The sequence below is a fragment of the Calliopsis andreniformis genome, chromosome 1 (genome assembly GCF_051401765.1).
Source record: "Calliopsis andreniformis isolate RMS-2024a chromosome 1, iyCalAndr_principal, whole genome shotgun sequence".
Classification (NCBI taxonomy): domain Eukaryota; kingdom Metazoa; phylum Arthropoda; class Insecta; order Hymenoptera; family Andrenidae; genus Calliopsis; species Calliopsis andreniformis.
Window position 1 is genome coordinate 1,236,453 of NC_135062.1, and position 12,080 is coordinate 1,248,532.

A 12,080-nucleotide genomic window follows, 5' to 3' on the forward strand; every position below is an offset into this window, starting at 1 on the left:
CGCTTCAAGTGATACACAAAAAAAGGACTCGGTATTATTTATTATGTCGCTTTCAGTTTTCATACTAATGCTATTTTCTTCGATGTATGACGACTTTCTTGTTCGGAGTACAACCGTAGCATCTAGCGCGCGTACCCAACGCTACCGCGGTCGCTCGGGCGGCAAACTCGCGCTCTCATTGGCCGGTGTTTTTCGTTAATAACTCGTTAACGAAGCCTCATCTTACATTTTCGCTAAGGAAAAAGTTGTTTCAAATCACCCCCTAAATCACCCCTTTTAAGGAACTGCGACATTTTTGTTACACCCTGTATATGTCGTTGCCGTGTATCTTTACTCGTAAACCGGCTGTTTCAACCTAACCTGAAACTTGCTTCATAAATATCTCATCACACCTGTAATATTCTCTAAATTTAGAGGCACGTTTCTTACGTAAACCGCATATAAGCTTTCGAATAACACCAAATTTTCCTCGACATAATACATATACGTGTTGCACGCACATATTCAGCCAAAAGGAACTAACACATGATATTTCGTTCATTGACTCTTGGGATCATTCGGCAGGGCTCGGCAGCCGTCATTGGAAAAAGAACCTGCCAACTGTCGAATGACATTTTGGACGCACCGGCGTGGAGGTTATCTGTACTATAAGATTACGGAGAACGCAGAAACATCTTCATTCGCATAAGTTTCTGAAATTTTGTGCCATGCTTCTGCGAAATATGTTGTAACAAATTGCAGCCAGAATTCTCAATTAAAACATTATCATTTGATCGTTTTATCTGCTTTCAATTTGTAGTTAGCTAGTTGATAAATTTATCTTCTGTGATTCTTCATTATGTTTGTTGTCATATCAAACGAAATTATACGAAGGCTTTTTACACGTTTGTATTTACAGTACGTAAGTTTAAAGTAACGTTTGTTTGTACTTTTACATTAAACTTAACTGTAAGTATGCTTCATTATTAACTAACCTGTACGCATGATGAAATGAACATGTTTTCAACAAATAGGTTTTGTTTCATTACACATATGTCACATCCGGCCTTCACCTGGTCCCCTTTTTTAGGTGTCAATCAGCAAAAAATTCTGATGCATTCCGAAATATGTAATCAAGCGTGCGAACTATTACGACTAACTCTATCGAGCTGATTCAACAAACTAATGTAAGCGTTCTCCTTTTAATGTTATGGCACAAAAGGGAATAATATATAAGAACAACAGTCGCCAGCGCGCGCCAGTCACAGACAGTCGGAGTCAGATAGAGAGTCCCGTCGTGATTCAAGTACAAATTCGAGTCCGAATAGGAGAAGCGACAGATTAGAACGAATCTCTGATTACCACCCACGCGAGAGCTGTAACATTGTAACAGCGAGGGCGTATAGTAACGTTGAACAGGAAAACCGCGTAAGAGTCAAAGGTGTCGTGAGCATACTCCGCGAAATCCGAATCCGTAATCCGTCTCCTTAGACCGCGTTGAGTGAATCCGCGAAGTTCGAAACAGGAACGTGCGTACGACAAGGAAAACCGCGTTGAGAAGCGACCAGAAGTTACCTACGAGCCAATAACTTTCAAGGTGGCAACGCTGAAATTGTACTGACAGACCGGATGAGTTGGTATGTAATTCGTAACCTTCCTAAATATACATATAAAATTGTTAAATCTAAACCGAATCTACCAGCTCACTTTCCCCTCTCTCCTTCCACTACACGTAAGATAAAGTTTAATCAAGGTGTGCTTTAGCACTTTACAAGAGCAAGAATCCCAAAGGTCGATCTTCGCCGCTCGAGACAACCGACCGTCTAGTTAGGACGTAACACGTATATACAGATGTATATGCAGTTAAATAACAGTTTGTTCAGAGAAGTTGTTTACAGTTACCCTGATTGGTCTTGCGTGTCTTTTTCAGATCTGCAATTGCCTGAATTATTATTAGTAATAAGCTTTACTGGCTGCATCGCGCCTTATCATTTAAACACGCGGTGGCGTCTCGACGCCAAGTACATGAAAAAAAAGTACATCATTTACGATCAAAGATCGTGCATATCTTGGCCACGCCAAATTGAACACAGCATTTTAGCTGTACAGAGTTGTGTAGTAATTTTTTTACTTTTTTGAAATTTTTGTTTGGATTTACTCTACTCCTAGCGGATCTGAAGTATTTCTTAAATGCAAGAAGTGTACGGCGTCTCAGGTACGAACTTTATGGAAATCCTGCTCCTCGCATGCGCAGATGATATTGTTTTGTTAGCTGTAAATACAGTTGTGTTAAGAGGAATCTTGGGGGATCTGTACGAATATTGTGAAGTAAACAGTCTAAATGAGAATGTAGAAATAACACAAATAATATACTTATTTGAGTATTGTATTCTCACAAACAACTGTTTTTGGTGACGTATGCAATAATGTGGCATTTAAGGCTTATCTAGCTATTGTAAATACCACCTCGCTTATTCGCAAAATAAAAATAGATTCCTGGTCAACTTATAATAAACTATTTGAAGGTCTCGTGATGTCTATCTTTGCTTATAATCCTTTTATTTGATTGCTGAAGTTTTTAGATGACAATGAGCAAGTACAATCGCAATATTTTAAAAGACTTCTCCTTCTAACCAGTAATACTCCACATTATGGATTGCGCTTTGAAATAGGTCGCGTTCAATTTTCCAATAAAGTCTTTAAAGCCACGCTCAATTATACTTAAAACATACTAAAATTGTCCCATGGCAGACACCGAGCTACCTGTTCTTATAAATTTATCGGAATTGCGAAAAAGTTCTTCTGTCCCTACAAGTACAAACTATAAAGGAAGAAGCTTTATTTGACTCATTAAGGGAGTAGAATCAGATATATATTTATTTATTCATTCATTCATTCGTTCGTTCGTTCATTCGTTTATTCGTTCATTTGTTCATTCGTTCATTCGTTCATTCGTTCATTCGTTCATTCGTTCATTCGTTCATTCGTTCATTCGTCCATTCGTTCATTCGTTCATTCGTTCATTCGTTCATTCGTTCATTCGTTCATTCGTTCATTCGTTCATTCGTTCATTCGTTCATTCGTTCATTCGTTCATTCGTTCATTCGTTTATTCGTTCATTCGTTTATTTGTTCATTTATTCATTTAACCAAAAAACCAAGGCACAACCAAGATCGAGCATCTGACGCCTATTGTCAAGGGATATTAAGTGTAAACTGTCTCGTATAATTGTTTAATCGTAGCCGTAGTAAGACATTTAGTGACCAAGTATATGGGCAGCTAGACGCAAGAATCTACATTAAACACGTTTCCTTATACATGTATGTCAGATCGGCGACATTAGCGACAAAATTGGGCATAAACATGGGTTTACTCCCTGTCACTTTTCGTTCTCATATGATAAGATTTTATCCAGATTTATTATATCCAGAAGCTTCTGCAAGGGAACGTGTACACACGATGTATTTTTCAAGGTACGTGAAATCGGTTGACAAAAAAATGCTTGTTGTTCTAGTGATTTACATAAGGATATCATTTTTTCTTTATGTCTGTATATTTGTTTCATAGAACCATAAAGGTTGTTCTACCTGGTTTCATCTGGATTAAATAAACTACAACCCAACATACTTTCTACAATTTCTGCCCATTTCGGGCGTGTTGTTAATTTTCAAAGGGAATTGCACTTTCCTATAGTCTTCCTATGAAGTTCCTGAAATTCCTTGGAGCATTTAATAAAATTAATAACATCAGTCGTGATACAGGGACTAATAGTGTGAACAGCATGTTTTAAATGTTTTGGTAGATAATTTGGAAGGAGCTGATTGATATTTTTATTATTTGTAGTGAGGAAAATATCTATATCATCACTGCTGATACATTTGTTATGACTACTCTTAGGTAGGTCATCTCTAATAACGCTAATACATTCTTCTTCTGTATTGGCTATTTCTATGCTCTTCACTCCATATTCTCTAAAGGCTTTCAAAATGTTGCTGCAATTGTCCGTTACTGTCGCCTTAATTTTATTACTGTTAATGTTAAAAGCATGGTGTATTTCATTTATCAATTCAGCGATCCGAGTATAGGTATAGGGGCTATGGAAACGTATGACAAGCCAGAGTAACTAATTCCCTCTCCAAAGAATCGTAGATCCAGAGGAATGTTACATCTAAAAAACTCCGTTTGTTTGTAGACCATATCTGCTATGGTGCACACAAAATCAACTTTTGTCAGTTTCTCTCGAATTATACTATTAAACTCGTTATACAGGTTATCAAATTATCTAGTAAGGGAACGTCTATTCGTTATTCGTAACCCAAGAGTGAAAATATTAGAAACATCTAGGTATTCTTTAAAAAATGGATCTTCAACTACTCTTAAGGGGGTCATAGTGCTTGCAATAAATTTAGGTTGTTTTGAATCAAACAACGGTTGACTTACTTTAATTTGAATACTGTGATTACCTGTTTCATGACTAGCTACTTTTCGTCTTTTATTCGCGGAAATGTAATCAATGTATTGTTTCAAATCGCTCGATGTATGCTTTCTTTTCAAGTGTGTAACACAATTGAATGATCCTCTGAGGGAACCCTTGACTCAAACGTTATTGGAAATGTATTTCATGCGCTCAGCAACAACCTTTTGTAATTTCAAATCACTTTTCTGGGAGAATATTGTATTTGAAAAATTTTCTATCTAAGAATAACGGAAATCGGTCTTCCTACTCTTCTTTTTCACTATTTTCATGATGAATGTCATCTTCTTTATCAGGAATCATAAGTGTAGACACAACCAAGCTGTCTATGCTATCCCTTACCTTCAAATCACTCATTTTACAACGACAAAAGAAAATACATGTACTAACAAGACAATACCATTAAAAACTGTTACTCGTCCAAAGGAAACAATGATACCGAGGGTTGAGTCACGCAGAAACGGGAATACTATGCAAAATAGACACGAAACAAGGATAGAAAAGAAAACACAAACATAAGATAGCGTTACGTATTATGAACGAGGACGAGGTATAAAAAATACGCTGTATAGCCAACAAACAAGTATGTGAAAGAAAAACATAAAAATCTATCGTACTTCTTCAAAGTTCTGGGCTATAATTTGGAGAGCTGGGTAAATATTACGTTCACGGAAAGCAGCTCCGATGACCTGGACCTTGATATATGTTGTTAAGGTCACCTTCGTGAGTGACGTTGAAAAGATTCTAGCCGTCGCTCGTTTTTTGGTAAATAGTTAGTAACAAAACAATTTTCATCCATATGCTACTTATGAATAGCTATTTCTATAGATTTCCAACACTCGTTAGGTCCAAGTTAGGCGTGGATTAAATATTTTTGAAGTCTAGGTTGGAAGGTAAAACCTTCTGCAGATCACTCAGGAGGGTTACCTTGACAACATATGTCAAGGTCAAGATCATTGGAGCTGCCTCCCCTAAACGTAATATGTACCGAGAGCTGTATTTTAATTACATTGTATTCCAATTACACCTGAGTACGAACGCCGCTTATAGGCGGCATCCACAAGATCACCTATGGAAGTACAGTGACAGTACTTCGACAGACTGAACTGCCGAAGCGAAAGGGTTAATACGGTAAAAGGATATGGTACAATGTTCTACCACTTTAGCTAAATTATTCAGAGTGTTACAAACATGGTAAGAGTTGGTATTACAGACATGATATTACAAGCATAAGATTCGTTGGTTTTATAACTTTCTTTTACCAGTCAATTCAGTTTTTTCTATTTAAGTTATATAATTTTATAACGTTGTTACCTGTAACACCTGTATTGTTCGATTCCTGTCTTCCACTTCGCCTTGCAGAAAGATAACCTCTCTGCGCAAATCTGTTAATTCATCCGTGATACTGTTACCTCCGCTACAGGGTGAGGTACTCACATCCACGATGCCTCCTTCGTTCTCATTGTAGAAAGCATCATTCTAGAAATTGTAAAATTTTCGTAAATGATAATGTTTCGGAGCTAACGTAATAAAACTTATTTTGATATGTAATTATGCCGAAAAGGGGCTACCTTACCATCTTTAATGACATTAAAATATATTGTAAAACTCAACATTCTGAACAACTTTTTCTTATATACAGGATGTAACATGTATCCGTTAATCACTAAAGCACCGAATTCTCCAGATTAACGGATTCTTTCAATGCGTTTACCTAACCGATATGCATGAGTTACTTTTAGTTTCAGAATATAATGCTAACTTTAAAGCATTATTGCTGCAAAACGGAAGCAGATCAAACATTGTGTTATGGTACACTTTGTAACCCATTTGAGATCCCCCCCGACACCCTCCCACTCACCATAAAGTATTTAAACATATACATGTCACACCTTGTATATAACTACCGTTCAACTTGAGTGTTTCTGAGATATTAATAACAAACGTAGAAGTACTCTTCGTATCCTCGGAATGTCCTAGCTTTGTAAGTTTTAAATTAAACACCATTTTTCGAGTTTTACTAAATATTTCCCACTTACATTTAAGTACACTTTTTTTGCAAATATCTCTTAAAATAACAATCAGCGCCAGTAACATGTATAGGAAACAATTTCTTGAAATTGTGTCCAGAACAACATACGAAACAATCATTGAAATCTCTGGAGACTTTTTTCCTATATAATTATCCGTCCCTTTCCTATATAGTTATCCTTATTCTTTTTAGTAACTATTTTTAGTAATTAGAAACTTATTCTCTACATGTTACTACCGTTCGACTTTAGTTTCTGAGATATTCACACAAAAACTTATTGATAGCTTGACTGCTTGGTGGAGGCATGTGAAGTGCGTGCAATACGGAAATAAAATATCAAATGTCCTCCCGACGATAGAAATTAACTGTCTAAACCTCATTAATTCAAACTTCACTTGGTTTGCTGAAATTACAAGAAGTTAAAAGGCCCTTAATTACCACTTCAGTGTGTTAATACAACACACTGGCATCCAACATTATATTACACAATACTTACAAGTATTGTGAGCTACGCACCTAACATCCCATCACAAACCACAGAGTGCTAATCACGCATCCAGATGCAAAAGCTATGTGATGAGTATTGTAGTGTAAATCATCGTAATATAACATTCACATTATAAACAATAAAGTACAATATTATACAGGGTATTGTACACATGAAAACAATGAAAAAAATGAACCCCCTTCAAAATCGACCAAAATATTACCCAAACTAACATGTACATTCTTACAGAGCTCTAGGAATGATACAGGATGGGGATCAAAATATGATTTTTACGAACTACTTCGATAGCAATCAGTTTTCACCAACAAAAGATATCAAAGTATACAATTTTATGTACTTAGATCTGCCGAATACGAGACCAGGGGTGGTTCCAGAGCGCTGCCTTTCTAGAAAGGCTCAAGAGGAAGGAGAGGGTGGAGACGAGTCCGGAAGTCGTCGCTCAGGCGGCAGGAAACATAGGAAGTCTTGAGGAAATCTCCATGATACCGAAAAAATGCGGATCGTCACCATAGAGGAGCGGCTTGCTCCAGGAGTTCCGCGCCTCGCATACGTGCCTGGACCATAGCTAGTACGCCGAGGGGTGGTCGCGCTTGCACGGAGGAGAGACGTGTCGCGAATTTTTTTTCGGGGGGGGGGGGGGGGGGGGGGGTACTTGCCCGTGTTAGCGACTAAAGTATTTCATCAAGAAAGAACGAACGTCGAAGGAAGAAGGTCTCCCTATGATCGGCGTTATCGGTAAGCCGAGCCAGTAATCCTGGGAAAAAGGAGCCGTGCTCAACGGACCAGAGGTCGGGCGTTGTGTTCAGGCTCCTACCTGGGGGTGCAGATTCCGGGCCGATAACAGAAGCTGTGAGAAGTCGGCGAGTCAGTTTTGTATCGTCCCCAAACAAAGGTTAATAAAGTTACTATCGCTCACCCGGAAAGAGTCTTGTTTTCTATTTGGCATTACTTCTAACATCAGAACTGGGATTCTGATCCATACTCAATATGACCGGAGCAGTTAACAAGGCGAGTCCGTCCCGCGACATCAAAGAAAGGAGGGACACCGTGTCCTTGTCCGTTTTTGACCCCATCTCCATACGCGAGTCCAGTGATCTTGGTAAAAAAAAAAAACAGACCGTACGGCGGCGACAGGGTACGCGTGGACTACCGTGCGCTGAACCGCATCACTGTGAAGCACCCGTATCTGATAGCGAGAGTAGATGATAAACTCGACCGTGTTGGCGAGGGAAGTTTTTTTACAACACTCGATATGACCTCAGGGTTTTACCAAGTATCAATAGATATAGACTTCGTCGCGAAAACAGCATTCGTGACACCTGATGAGCAGTATGAGTTCCTGCGAATGCCGTTCGGGCTCCGTAATTCTCCTCCGACGTATCAAAGATCCGTGAACAAAGCGCTAGGAAACTTGAAGTACACGATCGCCATATTATACGTCGATGATATCATTATTCCCGCCCGGACATTGAAAGAAGGAATCGAACGTGCTGGCCGCATTAGACAGTGCCGCGTTTTCCTTAAATATAAGAAAATGTAAATTCTTGCAAACTAATGTCGAGTTCCTTGGAAGGAGCATATTCGTAGACGGGAATAGGCCCAGCGAGAGAAAGCTCGTCGCTTTACGTGACTCGCCAGTTCCGACGAATATTAAACAGACCTGTCAACTTATGGGGCTGGCTGGGTACTTTCGCAAGTTCATACCGAATTTCGCGACGCACACGACATGTATCACTTGACAAAGAGTAGAGTGAAGTGAAACTGGACGGAAGAGTGTGAACGTACTCGACGCTATGTAATCGAAAAACTGTGTGACCGCCCACTTCTTGACGTGTTCAACCCCGCGCGAGAAACCGAGCTCCATACAGACGCCAGGAGGATCCGGTTTGGAGCGGTATTATTCCAAAGACATGGAAAGGAACTTCGTGTCGCAGTCTATTACAGTAAAAAAGCGTCGCGAGAAGAATCAAAATATCACTCGTACAAGCTGGAGACGTTAGCCATAGCTTTAAAATACTGCCGCATCTATTTTCTCGAGCTGAAGTTTAAATTGGTCACTGGCTGCAATGCGATTAAGGCGACGGCTACCAAAAGGGTTTTAATACAGCGAGTCGTGTGGTGTTGGGTTTATCTTCAAGACTTCGAGTTCGAAATAGAATACCGCAAAGGAAAAAAAAGTGTTATACGTAGATTATTTAAGTCGGAATCCGGTGGAGACACCTCGAGATATTTCGCTCCTGGAAAAAGGGACGTGGTTGGAAATAATGCAACCGGGGGATACGGAAACTCAGGACATACTGCGATAAATTCATAAAGGGGACGAAAATGTCCTCGGTTTTGTCGAGGAAAATGGAATTCTGATGCGAATGAAAGACGAAAAAATAGAGAAATACAGCGCTGGTATGTACCGAAGGGAAGTCGCCTTGGATTTCTGCGACAACATCACGACGAACAATGCCACATTAGCTACAATAAGACCCTACACTCAGTCCGAAGAAACCTTTGGTTCCCGAGGATGAGCAGGTTTGTCAGAAAGTACGTCGATTGGTGCATCGTTTGCATCGTGGCAAAAAAGCCTACTGGGCTGAAACAACGATTCTTGTATAACATCAAAAAGATCCCAGTACTTTTCCATACCGTACACGCGAATTGCTTGGAGCTTACTTTAGGAGGAGTTACCACGCGCTAGCTAGGAGGGGTTGAGACGCCTATGTGTGTTAATTGACGGGTATACGAAGTTTGTGATGCTTTGCCCTCTGCGAGACATGACGGCGCAGGAAATGGCGGCAGCGTTGGAACTGAGGCTGGCAAAGTTCGGGACTACGAAGAGAGTGATTGTGGATCGTGAGACCAACTTCACGGGAAAACAAGTCAAAGAGATGGTGAAGCGACACGGTATCGAAGTGCACTACGTCGCGACGGAGAGTAGCAGGGCCAATGGTTAAGCGGAACGATACGTGTCGACTGTTCTGAACTTGCTGAGTTGTGAAGTGTTGCGAAGAAAAGGATGGTCGAGTGTGCTGGCAAAGATGCAGCTCGTAGTGAACACAATTCACCGGCATCCGAACATCTGTGACAAAAGTCGCTGCTCTGAAGAAGGGCCTCCCCGAAACAGAAGAACCCCTAGATGTAACACATCTACGCGAAACAGCGGAGGAAAGAATGCGCTTCAATGCACTAAGGCAGGCCAGGATTGATCGCACGAGACGCAACAACGTGTACATGCAGGAACAGAGACTAAGATTGGGAAAATTGTAGCCAAGGAATAAAGGCCCGTACAGTGTTATCAAAATACTCATTCGGGATAGATACAAATTCCGGAACATAAAAACAAAACGCTTTGTAACGGCGCCAAAAGACCGTTTGTGTCGATGGAAAGGCGACATGACGGAGGACGACTTACTAGAAATAACTGACACAGATGAAATATTAACGGTTCAAGAAGAAGTTAATCAAGAGTAACGTTAGCATAATGAGACAAATCAAACGTACAAGAATGCATAAGTGAAGTGAATTAAATAAAGTTGCGTCATAGTAATTGTAAGTCAAAAGACACGTCACATGCGATGTTAGTGACGTATTGACAGGTATGGCACCCGGGCGTTTTATGTGAAAGAGCCGAAATTAAAAGATATTTTGATGAGTTAAGGTATCCAGGAATTTATGGGAAAGGGCCGAATTAACCCTTTGGCTACTGTGGGCGTCTATAGGCGCTCAGAAATTTTGCATTTCTGACGATGAGGGCGCTTATAGGCGCTTGGTGCACATCGTAACTCAATTTCTGCCGTATGGTACAGCCGGTGCGTATCAAAGTGTGCAGTAGTCAAGGGGTTAAAAGATATTTTGTCGGGTTACGGCACCCGAGCATTTATGCGAAAGAGGCGAAATTAAAAGATATTTTGACGGGTTACGGCACTTGGGCATTTATGGGAAGGAGCCGAAATTAACCCCTTAGCTACTGTGGGCGCCTATAGGCGCTTAGAAATTTTGCGTTTCTGAGACTGAGGGCGTCTATAGCCGCTCGGCGCACATTGTAACTCAATTTTTGCCGTATGGTACGGGCGATGCGTATCAAAGTCTGCAATAGTCAAAGGGTTAAAAGATAATTTGTCGGGTACTCCTACGGACTACGATATCCGGACGTCTTCACGCGAAAAGGCCGCAAATTATACGAGTCTAAGTACTCGCAAACATCAATGACCTTAGGGTGGCTCGGATGTATCTGTTTTGTTTGTTGCAAGCACTGAACGGCAGTGAATCGAAAACGATCCACAGGTCAGGGTTGGCTGTGTTAACGGCTAAATGATTTCCCCGAGAAAGAACGTTAGTAGAAGAAGGTGTACCTATGTTCGGCGTTATCAATATGCCGGGCCAGTAATCCTGGAATAAAAGAGCCCTGTTCAACGGACCAGGGGTCGGGCCCCAACCCGGCTATTTGCTATTTGTCATTACTTCCAACACCCGCATGGCTAGCGTCGTCATTCGTTGCAGACTAGCGAAAGAGAGCAAAATGAATTATCAGCGGTTATCAAGATAAGTTGTACAGATTACATTGGTCTAAATTATTGGGTACGGAGTGCCATAGTCCTAGGCACTATTCGAGTTTTCTTCAAGGATATCTCGAACGTTTTTTCATTGTGACTATTTCGAGCTGATTATTCTCGCGTGATTCCGATGTCATTGCGATCGACACAAACTTTGTAACGGATGAATCCACGCGTACCTGATTCTGTTGCCATGTCGTAACACGTGTTCGATTTTCTTGTAATAAACCCCTGTGGAAGATACGTGCCCTGTCGTCATGCCAGAAGGCTGGTATTCTCTACGTGTTTTCGACACATGACTTATACTCTCCCACGAGCTAGCCGAAGCTTCCGCCGTATCCGCATCGCAAGGACCGTGAACTTTCCGTATTTTTCGTTACTTGGCACGAAAAGTTCCTGGCGCCCATTTGGACGACTATCCCTTTTACCAAGTGACTTGCAGGGCGGATACAGCGAGGTTTATCGGGCACCCCTGGCTCGAGCACACGGCAGCCCGACGCAAAGAAAATAGCCTAATAAGAAATAAATGTAACTAAAATTATG

The 12,080-nt window shown here is 40.7% G+C and overlaps 1 protein-coding gene across 14 annotated transcripts in view; it reads right to left on the bottom strand.

Annotated features, from left to right (window-relative positions):
* Nucleotides 1–12,080, bottom strand: part of LOC143189077 (uncharacterized) — a 407,881-nt gene that overhangs the window by 169,959 nt on the left and 225,842 nt on the right. For 10 of the 14 annotated variants that reach the window (XR_013001548.1, XM_076375138.1, XM_076374864.1 and 7 more), the window contains one exon: nt 5,768–5,932. The exons of 3 other annotated variants lie outside the window; for them this stretch is intronic. Coding sequence is in view for 9 of the 11 variants with exons in the window: in XM_076375138.1 (XP_076231253.1) it covers nt 5,768–5,932 (165 nt within the window). In the remaining 2 variants the exon portion in view is untranslated. Of the gene's footprint in view, nt 1–5,767; nt 5,933–12,080 lie in introns of those variants that run through there. One more of the 14 variants, XM_076375811.1, reaches the window with a different exon arrangement.